This window comes from Phoenix dactylifera, chromosome 5, assembly GCF_051530095.1.
Source record: "Phoenix dactylifera cultivar Ajwa chromosome 5, Ajwa_hap1_PhDact_Kaust_v1.1, whole genome shotgun sequence".
NCBI lineage: Eukaryota > Viridiplantae > Streptophyta > Magnoliopsida > Arecales > Arecaceae > Phoenix > Phoenix dactylifera.
Window position 1 is genome coordinate 33,032,662 of NC_143194.1, and position 16,323 is coordinate 33,048,984.

The window sequence follows — 16,323 nt, forward strand, 5'->3', positions numbered from 1 at the left end:
CTGCGTATATGATATACCATAATATAGGGTCGTTTCATGCCGTCGGATTTCGTAAGATGCAGAGCTCTATGATCTGATTGATTGTATTTACGAGACCATGTATCCATATTTTCTTCTGAAAGCTTGGGTCCATATCTTGGAATTCCACTGACAAGTCTTGTCAAAAATTAATGGTGAAGTTAGTTCAACATGGTCGGCTAACATGCTTAAATCCAGAAGAAGGGCTGGATCCATGTCCCTGTGTGAAAATTTGGGAGTCGTGACCCAGATCCAAGCCTTGTCTTGGGTCCAAGCATTGGCTCATCATTCCACGACAAAACCGTTGCTGAACCTAAGCCTGAGCCCAGGTAAGAAGCCAAACCTAAATAGTTGTGGGACCTAGACCCAGTCAGTGGCTGCAGTTCCTGGATCAGAATTGAGGTCCACGGGCCGGTCCTATTCAACGGAGCTCCAAGTCACATCGGAATCCAATATTGGTCCTGTGTCTCTCAGACCAGAAGCACGACCAGAGCCGCCTTAGACCGAGTCCAGGCTAAAGTTTCTTTTTTCAGAAAAGGTGTGCTAGTTTCGTAGTCGAGGCCTATTTCTAAAAGTCAAAAGGACCCTTTTTCTTAAGCCCACGAATGGTTGATATCTGGGCCGAAATTAATCCCTTGGCCCAACGTGCTAATAAATTAGGTTATGTTGTTAAACAGTAGATTAAAGGAATGGTTAAACTGCTGAGCATGTCTTGGTCTATCAAACTTATCTCAGACATAGGATTATACAGTGGCAAAAACAGTTTTAGCCAATATAATCATATATATTTCTCTCAATTAAATTACGCTAAGATTGCTAAGAAGACCGATACTCGTAAAACCTTTCAAAAACTATCACTATGAGTGGATAAGTGGATTGCAAAAGGGAGATGCACCATATATTCCCTTATATGATATATATTGACTTCAAATGTCTTCCCTTCCAGGTTAGCTTCTTCTCAAAGTAAAAGACTAAAAGGCTAGGTAAGCGGAATCTGGTCTTTTGTCAAAAAAAAAAAAGAAAAAAAGAAAGGGGGTAGGAGGAGGACAAAAGCTATTGAACCTCTCCTTCATATGTAATCCTTGTAAGACTCCCTCCCTCTGGTTTCCATATCTTGGTAGACCATTCAACTGTCCTTTGAGAGGCCAAACTTGGACTATCTTCTGCACAAAGTACCTCAAGCAACATGTATCGTGGCGAAGATAACCACTTTGAAGGATCTTGCACCTAGTACCATTGAGCCTTTGCTTTTACTCGTGGACATTGCCGACTAAAACACGATCTCCTTTTATCTATCGTCCACGGAGATGGTCGAAAGGAGAAGGAAGAAAAGATTGGATAAGGGACAAAGCTGAGTTGTGTCCCTGTCACCACGTATTCCATTTGTTATCCACTATGCTTTAGTTGTTTTGCCTTTGCCTGCCTTAAGTCATCTCCTCACCACTTATCCCAGCCCATATGTGGCCATGCGTTTCTCTTTTCAAGCTCACCAGAAAAGCTGACTTCGTTCCTCGTCCCACCAATTAGCTCACCTAAGCTTTATTCAGTTCTCTTTACTGGAAAGATTTATTGGCCTCATTTCTGACATAAGAAACATTAAGAAACCATGCTTCAGCACTCTTTAAGTGGTAACCAGGTCTTGGCCCAGTGGTTGGTGAGTTTGCCTGTCCTAGCTTGATATCTTGGAAGTCGCTTTAGGATTTTCTAATCAGGTGATTATGATAACTAGCAAGGTGGCAGGTTCCATGGGATCTAGATGACAAACTAGGGGGCCGTTAGTCCGCGGCATGTGCGATCTGATGTGGCCGGTTCTTATTTCAAATCACCGATCAGCTTATAAGATTTTTTTTTTCCCCTTCTCCTACCTCAAGAAGAATAAAGTTTCCATGCACGCTATAACCAAGTTTTCTAACAACGAACATATTTTCAGAGTGTTGCTTCATAGCACCATTCCATTTCTCACTATGAAGACCTGGAGGGTGTGTTTAGTTTCACATCGATTATTCACTAAATAGATCTTGGATACTTATACAAGATCAAGCAATCCCAATAATACCTTCCGGCTAGTATTTTTGGATAAAGTTATGGATTATTATAAAATGATATCAGAGTGGACTCATCTCATAATCTATGTGGATTAGGGGATACTGTAGTATAGATCCATTGAGCTAACCAAGGGCCGACGTGATGCTTGTGATTAGATTTGAATAGATTTGAACTTTAAGCAGAGCATCGATCCCTTGTGACAATCTTGGATTGATGCATATAAATTGGAGTAAAGGAAATATTTTTATTTAAGCAATAATTTGGCTGTTTGCTGATTAATTAGGGTCCAAAACCTAGTCGGTGATCGGAAAGCGGTAGGTGACAATCATGAAGCATTTCATTTTAATTGAGAGGTGGTGAGATAGAAGCATAGGCCCCTCCTCATATTTTACAGGCATTTTGGTTGATTCATGTTCACTGTAATGGGGCATCGATGATTAAGCATGCACTAATCTTTTAAAAGTCATGACGACATGATGACTATAGTACAGTGGAATTCTGAACCATTTGATGTTTGACAAATGACCTAGTCAGTGGGGACTGCAATTGGATATGGACCAGGGCTGAAATGCTGCAGTAATCAGTTCCATCTCATACGCGATCACCGGGGTCCAGCAGTCCCCTAAGCTTTCTTAAAGACCCTCTTTGAGCAGCTAAAAATGTAGCACACCGTTGTTATTATATATAAAGAAGACTTGGACTAGTAAGTAATGAAGATATAAAGAAGATTTAGACTAATATATTCTTTTTAATCTCACCAAACATGGAGGATATAAAGAAGTTTCAGACAAATAGGTAATGAAATTGTATTAATTTGGTCAAACTGTATAAGAGACTTGATAGATTAGCTGAGTCAGACTCATCATCAACAAACTCCTAATGCTCATATTTTGTATTTTTAAGTAATCTTTAATCGCAAACAGACGGTGAGTGCTTAAAGAGAGGAGGGAGAAAAAGGAACGACAAAAGCAAAGACTGGACCATGCCCATAATCCATCCAAATGTTGTTGAAGGATAAGAGATAATCTTTCTCCTAACTCCTTATCAATGTATATATCCAGTCATATACAATACTATGTGTTTCTAGAACCAAAAGTTTGGATTTACATAAACGTCACCTTAAAAGCAGGGATAAGATTTTTAGCAATAAGCTTTTTATTGTGGAGAACCACCGATCAGACATAGCAAAAAGAACATCCACTGGTAGTTAAGTAGCAGAGCCGAGTTTTAATTTTTCTTCATCAACCGTAAGAATTCAGCCTTTCTCGCCTTTTCCCCGAATGGGGCTAACAAATTTGTAGCGCATCAATGTTTCTTAGGCTCCTGAAGTTTAATATTTCATCCTTAATTTTGCCACCAAAATAAGGAATATCGTTTGCCAAATTCAGAAAATCGGGTGGACGGGAGCAAGCAAAGGAAAACATTTTTTTTTCTTTTTTTTTTGGTAAAAGGTAAGAATCCACGCTGTATTTTTCGGAATGGTTGATTTTTTTTTTTGCAACATTGACCGTTGGATTGCATCTTATGCATATTTCAAATTACTCAAAAGTGCGCTATTTATCCATCTGCATAGATCTTGAAGCGACCATTGCACAATTTAATAGTAGGTTCGTAAAAAGATAGATGAGTTTTTTTTTTTTTTTTTGCATGAAAGATGCAACCCCTTGTTCAAAAAGAAACGATTTTTGAACCCCCGACAAAAATTCTCAAATAGCTAAAAATGGGAAAAAATGTGGCAATTTCTCTGCAACAATACCTTACAAGCATAAAATCTGGAGTACTTAATTTACAAATTAAGACCGTAGCTGCTTTGACCATGAACTAGTCATTAGAACTTATTGATCAAAAATTATTTTGTGGCCATTTATATTTTTAGTCCTTGAGCTATTTATAAAACAAGATAAAAGTATATATACAACAATCACATATATGTATAAAATATGTATAATTATTTATGAAATAGTTATAAATGTGCATAAAAAAGGCACATGTATGCATGATTGTATACAGAACACTAAAGGTAATTGAAACATCATTAAAAACTATTAAGTTCCAGTCAAATCATAGGCTAGAAAATGAATTTTTATTCTCTTTGACTCTTATTTTTTTAATTATTTTTTTATTGGAGAGAAGGGCGAGATGGTAGCAGATGCAAAGCCCTCCATTTATTAAAAAAATAATTGAAATGTGAAGGATTCACCTTTATTTTTCACAAATCATGCAATAGTCGCTTCAAAATCTATATAGATGAATGAACAAAGGAGTTCAGAGCACTTTAAGATCTTTACACAGTGCGCTCCAATGGTCGACGTCGTGAAAGAAGATCAATCATCCTTTCACGTGAAAGATACAGCCTGGACCCTCTTTTTCTTTCTTTCTTTTTTTTTTTGTTTTTTTTGATACAAAAGAGGAGGATACAAAGTTCCTGAAACAGCAAAGTAAGAAATTACGGAGCAAAACTGGGCCTAGGCTCATATATATATATATATATATATATATATATATGCAGTTCCTAGTCTATCTGCAGTCAGTACATAATCAAACTCAGGTTGAGTCCCATCTATTCCTGAGATGTTAAAGTTACCCAGAGAGGCTTGAGCAGCTAACCAATCTGCTGCGTGATTTCCTTCTCTGCATATACGAGTAACTTTGATTGGCTAAATAGAAGCGGGGACCCTTCGAATGTATGTCACTAGGATTATTCCATAGTAGCTTTACCAATTCTGTCATTGACCCTTTCCTCTCAAATAACTTTATCAATACTGATGGTCCTCGCCATTTTCTTGTCAGGGTCCCACTCAAATAAAAATTGTTTCTGATATAAATTAAGTTTGCTTCGGTGCCAAGGAGACATGCAATAGATTGACAGTTAGAAGCATGATTGTTTTCACCTGCACCTCAAACATCCCATTTAGCATCGTGCTCCAAGCACAAATCTAAAAAACAACCGCACACAAACACTATACAAAGGACCTGATCCCCTGTATCTACTTCATTATTGCCATAATCTATCATAGATAAGAATGTAAATGAGTTGGATCGGACTGGATCATGAGTGACCCCGACTTGGCCCCACGGTTCTTAAAAATGGGTCGGATCAGATCTAAATGGATCTAGTCGAATTGAATCACAAGTCAACCCAACCTATTTGCGGTCTTAATTGTGGAAGCAAGCATCCAACAACCGCGCCCCCACATGAACCAATGTATATACACCACTTATGGAAAGCAAATTAAATTTATGCATGAAAGATTTCTGAATCTAACTTTCAAAGGATAGCCGGCTAGACCCTTTACACGCATCTACAACCTAATCGGCACTCAAACATCAAATGCATGGACTCGAAAGGTCAAGGCGGCTCTCCATGAGTGCTTAGGGCTGCTTTTCCAATTATCTCTTGTCCACAATTGGCACCCTTCTAGCGTGGTGAAGAGCCCCAAGTCATTCGTTAGGAGGAGTCGATGGAATGTCGATCCGTTTGGGATCAACAAAAAATATAGCTGCGGATCATCTGTCCATTTGCTCTTTCCCTTTTTTGTTTATTTATTTTCTTGCTCAAAGTAACAACAGGTGGCGAAGTCGTCACTTTGGACAAATAGGACACGGGATGGCGTCGTTGTAAAGATAACCAGTGCTAACTAGAAAGCAGCCCCGGCACGGGTCGAGCACTATAAACCTGAATAAAGCCTCCTTCTAAGACGGCATGATCAAGGCAAGCAGCCCCAGACTTCTCCTCGCTCCCTCCCTTCCCAACTATCACACAAGCAAAGAAAGGAATTGCAGAGAGATAACCTCTCCTCCTCCTGCAGTCTCCTCTATCTCCTTATTAAATTCCTCTATATATCTTCCGTCCCTCTTTCTTTCTCTCATGCCTGCATCAATCTTTTCCAGATCAAGGATGATTCCTATCTTCCTTCTGTTTAATCTTTTCTACTCAGGTGCTCCCTTCTCATTTCCTTCTCATTTTCCATTCATCTCGAGTCATATTCCATAACGGCTAAAATGCACCTAGCTTATAATCTGATCATGCTAACAAGAAAATTTCTCCCAAAGCACACCTTACTTTCTGCATGTCTAATTAATTTCGTCGGCTTCTTTTGGTGTTTTCTATATCTTCTAGACTTCTGTCCATGTTCATTTTAAGCTTTCATAAATTAAAATTACGAAAGATAGCTAGAGTGCCGGCTTCCCGTTATGTACAACCTTCTTTTCTTCGATAATTCTTTTCCTAACAAACCATATCAAAAAAGCATTCCAATTTATAATTTATATCGACATTTATTGTTTCATTTTGCAGAATTTGGCTTCCTTCAGCTTGGTTCAACTCTGGGCATCAACTATGGTCAAGTAGCCAACAATCTACCACCTCCAGAGCAGGTGGTTACCCTCTTGAATTCCCTCAGTATCACCAAGACAAGGATCTACGACACCAACCCGCAAGTTCTAACCGCATTTGCAAACTCTGGGATCGATCTCGTTGTGACCGTACCAAATGAAGTAGTTCCCCAAGTCACCGATCCCCAACAAGCCCTGCAGTGGGTCATGACCAACATCAAGCCTTACTTCCCTGCCACAAGAATCTCCGGGATCGCAGTAGGCAACGAGGTTTTCACAAGCGACGACACGGCCCTCGCGTCAAACCTCGTCCCCGCGATGCATAGCCTCCATGCAGCCCTTGTTCAGCTCGGCCTCGACTCCTACGTTCACATTTCGACTGCAAACTCGCTAGGCGTGCTTCAGAACTCCTACCCTCCGTCATTCGGGTCATTCCGTCCAGAACTTGCCAACCTACTGCTGCCATTCCTTCAGTTCTTGGCAGAGACCAACTCACCATTTTGGATCAATGCATACCCATACTTTGCCTACAAGGGTGACCCAGATGGAGTTCCTCTAGATTACGTTCTGCTTAACCCTAACCAAGGGATGGTGGACCCTTACACAAAGCTACACTATGACAACATGCTCTATGCCCAAGTCGATGCAGTGATCTTCGCCATGTCTCGGATGGGTTATGGTGGTCTGGAGGTCAGGGTGTCGGAGACGGGGTGGCCTTCCAAGGGGGACCCGGATGAGATTGGTGCCAACGTCGAGAATGCTAGGGCTCACAATAGGAACTTGTTGCTGAGGCAAATGAGGAACCAAGGAACTCCCTTGAGGCCCGATCGGAGGTTGGAGATCTACTTGTTCGCATTGTTTAACGAGGACATGAAGCCCGGACCGACGTCGGAGAGGAACTACGGGCTGTACCAGCCCGATGGGACCATGGCCTACAACGTAGGACTTGGTAAACTGACGTCTGCTGCGTCGGTGAACCTCATTTCATCTGCTACTCGGGTATATTAGCAATTCTGTGTGGCTTTCTCTGATGTTAAATGCATTACTCTAAATTAATTAATGTTCATTGCTTTTTTAAGAATAATATCTTATGGTTTCTTTCCACTTTCTTTCCTTCCATCCTTTTTTTTTTCTTAATCTATTTTGAGCCAACTGGACGGTACTAGAGAATTATTTTGATTTTCTCAGATCTAAATTACGAAACATCTGTAGAATAGGATTAATTTTAACACCAAAAGTTTAGGCTCTACACTTTGTTCACATCTGTGGTAATATATTGTTGTGCTTCAAAAATGGAACACTATATTAGCATGTATTGGCATTATTTAGCTATATGTGCATGAACTACACCCGATAATAGTGATGTATTTGTTGTAGACCACCCTTTTTTTTTGTACCAGCAAAGTATGACGGTATTTTTTATGCTTATACGTATTTCGACGTGATACTATATAGGCGATGCAACATATAACAATAAAAATGAAGGATTAAAGTTATAATGTGAAATGAAACAGGATTGTCATGCTGCCTTTTGCTTAAAATAAAAAAGAATCATAGGTCATTGTATGAAAACATTCTATTGGAAGGATATTCGGTAATTATTACATCCTAGGTGGCATAAGAGGAACAAAGCAATATTTAGGCAAATAGTGCCACCACTCACCGAAAGCGTGCTATTCTTGCCTCACTAACGTAAAAAACTATATGCTAAAGGGAAGATAACCGAAGCCAGGACCATACTATTTTCAGCTAAAGTTGTTGCTTATTCTTTAAATTCAGACATTAAAAGTAACATGGTCCGATTCATTTTAAGATCTAATGAGCTATCTATTATGACGCAGGAGACCGGGAAGGAACTTGGCAGCTCGTGGTACTGGATTTTCTTATTCTCATTGACTTTCCCAGCTTTAATGAGGAGAGCAATCTAACAAAAGGGAACTGGTTTCACGTCTCTGTTTTCTTTTCTTTTTACAAGGAAAATGGGCAGGTCATGAACCCATTCTTTTCCGAATTCTTTGCTCTGTGAAGGAGGGCCTGGGAAGTTTCCAAGGCCAAAGAGAGACGTACCAATTCAGGTAGGGACCCTTGTTCTATCGCCTTATCTAATGGAGAGCCTTCTATGCCCCAAACTACCCAGAGGAAGCACCTTGAGATTCCTTGCATGCCCTCATATAACATCCATTCACCACCAAGGCTAACGAAGGGTTGATGGGCAGATTGACAAAAGGGCAAATGAGGGGGGTTGTTTTCGTTATGTGGTTTAAGAATCTGCGTCACCTTTTTTGGTCTTGCAGGAAAAGCAATATATGGTGGAGGCCGCTTTGCAACGTGGAACGCACTGCGGGCTGTGTAAATGAGATTGGGATTCCAACTTTTTTTCCTCCAGCTAGTTGTCGTTGAGGCCTTGTATGATAGTCTTATAATTAAGGGTATAAAATGGAGGGAAAGAGGGAGAAATGAATATATAAATGGGAAAAGCATGGACAAGGTTGGGTTGGGTGTGCTTTCTGCGGCCTAGCTTTATTCCCCGGCCAAAGCCATCGGCCTTGGATCAAATGCCATGTGACCGTGCGAACCCCCCCTTTGTACCAAACATGAAATGGCCTTCTAGTCCCTCACTGTAGTTGAATGTTCAAATTACTAATTCATGTCTTGGTTGTGGGCGTAATTTTACTTGATGCTTCATACCTTCAGCTTCATCAGAAAATGTTGATAGATTTCTCTATTGGTGCAAATGATTGAAGCATAGAGGTTTTCTCTATTGCCAACATCCTGCACGATCGGCATGATAGGTAGACAAGAGCTCGGAAGTGAGAGAAGGGAGAGAGAGGGTATGTGGGTTGCGGGCCAAATCCCAAATCATGAAGTATTTAATTCAATGAAAAATTATACCTGCATCGCTTGCACTATATGGTTGTGCACTATGCCAATCACCTTATCTTTTTTTGTGGGATACATTCATCGTACGCTCATCTTTGGTTATTGGCCTAAAAGAAGAAGACAAGCCGGTTGGTATGGTGCACAATTATATTAGTGCATACAGTATAGGGTACAATCTGAATGGGCCGCAACTGCCGTCCTCCCTCGGCCTCTCTCTTTTTTTTCCCTCCTTGACCCATCTAATTGGATTCCGTGGGATCATGCTTCCAAACAGCCCTACTAATTAATTTTTAGATCTAACCAACTGTAACAACCCATCCATCACAATACTGGTGTATTTAGCAACCTGATTTTTATCGTGAAGAACCAAGTTGGATCATACCTCAAAAGAGAGCCGAGGACAAAAGCTATGGACGAGATAAGGAACATGGCCTTTGGACTGGACCTAAAAGAAGGGTCTCAAGTGAGATACCAAGCCACACGAGGGCCTACTAAGAAGGTATGGCTGCTGGCCCAGTTGGCCGTGACGGTTTCGGCCCCACCTGCTATGTGCCGGCCTTTAGTGCACTTTGGAATGCTACCGAGGCCCATAGGTCTTAGTTGGTTCTTTTTTTTTTTTTTTTGCTTTGGTAAGTCGGATACACCATAGCATTCTATCATGACTATATTCAAAAAAAATCAGAAAAAGAAGATTGATGAAGAGGGAGTGGAGCGGACTCATAGCATGGGTAATCTAGGAAGCCACACAATCCCTCAAAAGATTGTGGATATCTTACAACAACAGGTGCACATCGCTTACCTTGGCGTGGCCTTGGATATACTCAATCACAGTTGCTGCGTCCCTCTCCAAGTGGTACGATCCGCCCCCCAAGTTGACCCATGCATGGGTGATCCCTTCCCAAGTAGCTCTAAGCTCGGCTCTAGAAACAAAAGTGTCATAGAATCGTCTGTCCCCACTGCAATCAGCCTAGAATTAGCGTCTATGATCGTAAATCTAGCACCTCCTCATCCTCCATCCTTATGCAAACTAGCATCGAAGTTCATTTTGATAAAGCTCGAAGATGAAGGCTTCTAGAAGATGAAGATCGTTCGAGTCGCTCCAAAAGCTAAGTAGGGGCCTAAATATCCCTAGCAATCCCAGATCCTCCAACAGTCTGAGCTTGAGTGAACTCATTTGCATGAAGAAGCGCCCTATCAGCCATAGCCCTCGGACTCCACCTCTGTCACTCAAAAATTTTGGCATTTCTATACAACCAAATGTGATAAGAAACATAAGAAGTGTTGACTTCGTTAGCACCAATGACATATTTACTGATGGATCTCTTTAGGTGAGCGAGAAAAGTTGCAATCAGGGTCAAAAACTGTAAGAACTCCAATTGTCTCCAGCCAGCTGCCACATCTGAACTGCTCTCAAACAATGATACAACATATGCTGAATAGACTTCCCTACATCCCGGCATCCATCACAGGTAGGGTGGAGCCTCACACCCTGTCTGCTCGAAACTTCTTGGTTGGGAGACAGCCCCGCACCACCTTCCAAAGAAATAAAGCAACCCAAGGGTGAACACGGAGCCTCTAAAGCCATCCACCATCCATCGATCGAGATGCCTTAACTCTGTACAACTCTCCAAGGTCACTAGCTCTCACCTTGGATCTGCACGTCGGACTCCAAGTCCATCTTAGTTGGTTCTTGAATTCAGCAATAGTGTTGGAGTTGCAGGGCATTACACTTACTATGAAATATGAATTGTGTTATACCATGCTCATACAATTTTTGGTCCATGAGAAAATAATTCATCTCCAACGAATTGCATTAGATCATGCCTGCGAGGCTTTCATCTCAGCCAATATACATATTTTGAGTTTTAATTGTATGGGCAGTACATCGAAATAATTGTCAATAGTAGGCATTAGCTGTTATGATATACGCAAAATATCATCTCTCATTATTTCCGCCAACATATGTTGATATTCCTAATTACCGGTAAACACGTTATCAGCGTGTCATTCAACATTTTTCGATTCCTCATTTTACCATCTTATGTGAGATCTTTTAAAGAACGATCAATTAATAAAATGTATCAGATGCTCGGTGTTTTATATCATGCAACTTCCATAATGTATATTTGTATACCTCCGTCTGTGATTGGCCAATGCACCCTGCGTCAGACCATCAAATGGTCCATCAGAGTGGGATATAAACCTGGTCCGCGACAAAAGAAACTTCTTGAGATAAATGATAGCATTTGAGGGATCATACGATGTCCATTTACAAAAGTGACGATCGACCCGAAGCACTACTTTCTTATTTTCCCTGCCATTTTGTCTCACTCGTTTGGCATGGCTTTAATGAGTTCCAACTCCTTCTTATGTATATATATATAACAACATCAAACACCTTTCTCTCCCATATCACGAAAACTCTGCGTTCAATCCAAACCATGGCTGAGAAAGAGGGAGGCATTGTCAAGAAGGGACACGAGGAGGGCATTGAGCTGGCCCTCTCCCTCCTCCAAGAGTTCGGCCTCCCGCTGGGCCTCCTCCCTCTCGCGGACGTGGTCGAGGTGGGCTTCGTGAGGAGCACCGGCTACATGTGGATCGTCCAGAAGAAGGAGGTGGAGCACAGCTTCAAGCTGGCGAGCAAGCTCGTGAGTTACGACACCGAGATCAATGGCTACGTCGAGAAGCACCGCATCAAGAAGCTCAAGGGGGTGAAGGCCAAGGAGCTCCTGCTCTGGCCTCCTGTCAGTGAGATCACCGTCGACGACCCACCCACCGGGAAGATCCACTTCAAGAGCTTTGCCGGGGTCACCAAGACCTTCCCGGTTGAGGCCTTCGCCGCCGGGCAGTAGGGACGTACGTACTCTTGGCATTCAATGAGTGATGGAGCGTGGTCGATTATATGTTTATCTGCTTGGTTTGCTACTGTTGTTTGGCTTGCTTTCGTCCTAGTTTATATAATATTTAAGTTGTGTAGTTGCTCTAAAAGAAATGATGTACGCCTTTGTTGACGATGGCATTGTGGTTTTGTGCCGTGGATGGTTTTGGCCGGCTTGGCTTTCTTATGGCGCTAGTCTAGTCTTCAATTTGCTTTTCCAACAAGCAAGAACTATACTTGTTATTATTATGATCTTGTGACTGATGGTTTGTGAATCATCCTTGTTCTCTTTCCTTGCTGAAAAGAATTAAGTTGGGGAGATTTGGCGTTTCTTTTAAGTTTGACTCTTTGTACAAGAAACACTAAAGAAAGCATATTAAAGAATCATTCTTCACAGGGAAAACAAAAAGAATCTAAAGATGGCTCAGAACAAATATTTGGGAAAGCATCTCCCAGGGTTTAAGCCTATGACCTCCTCCTAATAGAATTGAAACTGCCATGATACAGCCCAATCTGCTGGCGACTGCTGCTCGCATAAACAATTGCTCTTAAGTACAGGGAATTTCATGGAGCTTTCGTAAATCAGATATAAATGGGATAAATTTTGCAGTCTAATATAACAGCCATGCATGATCGCACAAATGCATATGATGATGCGCATACAATCCTCCCAAGTCTGCTTGACTGCTGGATGCAAAATTAAACACACCCACAAATGCAAACCATGTAGGACAGCGATACACCCAAGTTCCACAAATATTGAAAGCGAAGTCTATACTAAACCAAGACAATTTGGTAAAATTAGAGCAATCAGTTCATGCGATCCACATACAGGACTATTAATTAGATTTGATGTTCCAGGTGAAAATTTAAGGTTGCTGGTCATAATTAACATGATTTAGCTAGAGAGTGATTCCTTAACCAACAGAATTTTGGCTGCCTTAATTTATCACCGTTATGTTGCATATGTGCCACTCGGTCAAATAGCTCTAGACGTTTCCCTGTCGCATGCATTTGGGTCACTCAATTTGCCTTCTAATTGGCCGACTAGTTGAGGATCTAATACCTGCGATAATTCTGCTGTAAGGACAATAATCTTTTATTAACTATTATTCGATAAAATTAGCTATATTTTTTTACTAAATGCTATTTTAATATTCAGTCAAATATCAAATATTTCCAAAAAATAAATATGCATCATTAGATGAAAAAACTTAAATTTATATCACTAAAATAATAACAGATGAGATAGATATACCATATCAATGAGTCTTTCATCTTATGAGAATGAGTAAAATTTTCTGTGCAAAAAATCATTCTAATGTTTAATTATATTGCTCGAAGCTATTTTGATATTTATAATCACAGTTTGTATTAATATGGCTCGACGCCAATCTGTTTGTTTTCTTTCTTTCTTAATATAACAATTTAGAATCTCATTCAAAATAGCTAGTCGAAAAGTATTAATTATATTTTTTGATTCTGTATAAATATTTAAGTTCTATCCAGCGAATAATTAATATGGAACTAAACATACGTTCGTATGAATTTTTATATTTTAAATAAATTATCGAGTATAAGATTTCTAAGAAAGGGACGGTATGACTGGCGCGAAGCATGCTGTGCAGGATATAATTTTTTCTGACGCGGCCATCATTTTTAGCAAGCGTTGTGTCCCGGCGATGATAAACCTATTTCTTGCGAGCGAGAGAAAAACATGACAATGATTGAGAGGGAGCAGACGAAAAGAAGAGCGTGACGTGCTTCTACCAGAGGGAAGTACAGGAGTGAATTGATGATAGGTGGATGATGACATTGCAAGCTGTGAACACCTGTTCTCGCCCGTCTCTTCTGTCCCCATTCTTCGAGATCTGGGAACATATATTATATTGGCCTTCTCTTCCTCGCATCATCCTTCAATCGTTGAATTCGATTGCCACTACTGGTCGGAACTCGTCGTTCGGCTTGGGTCCGCGTTGACTGTATGGGCTGTAACCCATTCAACGGTGCATGCCATTAGCAGGACAAACAAGGCCCAAATGATAAGGACCACACTTTTTTCACTAAAACTGTTCAATTGGCTAGCTCACCGTACCTATTACCTCGTCTAAATCTCGATCGAAATGGAGACTTTGCTGTCTCACTGGGGCGGCTTCTCTTACTTTTTTTCGTGGTTGTTTAGGGAAGAAAATGGCTATAATTAGAGCTTCTCGGGCATGTTCATTCACCATTAAGGGTGCTTGCCCAATGAAGTTTCAATTGATCCAAGATGGCTTGGGCTTCGAAGCTCCCTCTTTAGATGTCGGTGAGCTTTTCCAAAAAAGCATTTTTAGGCCTCGTCGAAAAGTTGTTTTAAGTTATAATTTTTTTTCTTTTTTGACCAAAATACCCATGTTAAAACATAATAATTACAGAAAATAATAATATTAATATATAATGATAATAATTATAATATTTTACACCTTTATTACTATATTATACTATAAATATAATATTATACTACATTATATCATAATATATTGATATATTATGTTATATAATATCAAATTATGATATATTATTATGCTATAGTATACAATATTATATTACTACGTTATAATAATATTATATTATATTAGAGTAATATTATACTATATTATATATTAATATATATTATATTTTATTATATTCTATTGTATAATACTATATAATGTTTTTTATGATGATTTTGTCATACTAAAAATTTCTCAGTTTGTTTACCAAATACATGTTAAAATCTTACAACACTTTAGAAATGTAGCTACCAAACAGTAAATAACTTTTTTATAAAAGCTCTAATTTAAAAAGCTCTAATTCAAAAAGTTCTACTTCTGAAAGTTTTACTACCAATAGCTCTACCAAATGGGACCCTAGTATTAAACCTTAATGCTTTTCACTTTTGATCCTGCAAAGAATAAAAAAAAAAAAAAAAGAGAAAAGCCTACCATGTGCAGAAAAGATGATACGTATCAAGTAAGAAAAAACAAAAACCAAAGGGAGGCTAAGGTTGCACTGTGGCCATTATCTCATTTTTTAGAGAGAGATAGAGTGAGTGAGAGAGAGAAAGATGCCTACAAAGCAAACAGTATGAAGTTAGTGATCGGTCATGGATGATGATTGAGGATGATCATGGACTCTATGCATCTAGATTCTAGATGATAAGCTAGCTTCTATTGTGTCAAGTTGGGGTTGGTTGGCACAAATGTGGCACTTGTGACATGCGAAGAAACGGCCAGAGGTCTTCTTAGTGTTGTTTGCATTGCGTATAGTAGGTTCACTGAATATTCGTTGTGCTTGCAGAAATCTGGAAGCCTCAAAGTTTAAGCTATTTTCTTTGAAGATCCCGCATCATATCTTAGTGGAGCCTACACAACTAGGAAAAGGTTGTCCTGGTTCACAAGCCCCCAGCTCCTGAATTGCATGGATAAGCGTATTTAATTCAATACAGTAAACTTTCCTCTTTCTTCTTTGAATCATCAATGCGTCGTCTTCTTTTTTTTTCCTTCTGGTACTTGAATACGTTATCTTCTTTGTCAGGCATTCCCTCTCGCAACTAATATGCAAAAAGTTTGGTATATAACCGAGTGTTTATTAACTCCTACAATTAGCATATAAACGAGTGCCCATTTAATTGGTATTACCTCTTGTCCCTTGGGTAAGAGAATGGAGGTTAGCCTCCAAGTTGCATTGGCAATCCCTTGTGGGTGTCAATAGAAAGTGGAATTAATCCCTCCTAGGCTGTATAAAAAAAAAAAAAAATGTTTGTCACGAACCATAGAATTAACACTATCAAGGGAACAATTGCACGGGATCGAGAGAACGATTAGTTCTACCAACAAGGTCACTTCTATTTTAATTAAGCACTTTAATAATCTTATATTGCAAGCATATTAGCTTCTATAATTAGTGATCAATGATCATTGTGAAATGATGGTGACCTCAGTCGCCATTTTGTTTATAAATAATTAGTGATCATTGGATCCTATAATTCAAGACCACCTTAATAATAATATACAGCAGCAAAGTATTTTGCTATCAGATATAACAGCACAGGATAGCTTTTTTTTTTTCTTCTAATAATCCCAAGCAACACCGGGTTAAATAGCTAACTCCAAACTTATTGCCCTACTTGTCAAGAAAGAAGCATG

The 16,323-nt window shown here is 39.8% G+C and overlaps 2 protein-coding genes across 3 annotated transcripts; both read left to right on the forward strand.

Annotated features, from left to right (window-relative positions):
- Window positions 1-5,669: 5,669 nt before the first annotated feature.
- LOC103702987 (glucan endo-1,3-beta-glucosidase 14-like) lies at window positions 5,670-9,067 on the forward strand. Of its 2 annotated transcripts, XR_005512953.3 has the most exons (5): window positions 5,670-6,002; window positions 6,362-7,398; window positions 8,241-8,269; window positions 8,375-8,474; window positions 8,694-9,067. XR_005512953.3 is itself a non-coding variant. In XM_026802964.4 (3 exons), the coding sequence occupies exons 1-3, from the start codon at window positions 5,768-5,770 to the stop codon at window positions 8,325-8,327; spliced, it is 1,359 nt and encodes a 452-aa protein (XP_026658765.2). In that variant the 5' UTR covers window positions 5,671-5,767; the 3' UTR covers window positions 8,328-8,468. The 2 variants fall into 2 exon arrangements, 1 of the variants encoding a protein (XP_026658765.2); XM_026802964.4 differs by lacking the exon at window positions 8,694-9,067 and having other exon boundaries at window positions 5,671-6,002; window positions 8,241-8,468.
- A 2,653-nt stretch (window positions 9,068-11,720) lies between these two features.
- On the forward strand, window positions 11,721-12,469 carry LOC120107490 (uncharacterized protein At5g01610-like). Its single transcript, XM_039120780.3, has one exon. The coding sequence runs from the start codon at window positions 11,721-11,723 to the stop codon at window positions 12,129-12,131; it is 411 nt and encodes a 136-aa protein (XP_038976708.3). The 3' UTR covers window positions 12,132-12,469.
- The last annotated feature ends 3,854 nt before the right edge of the window (window positions 12,470-16,323 follow it).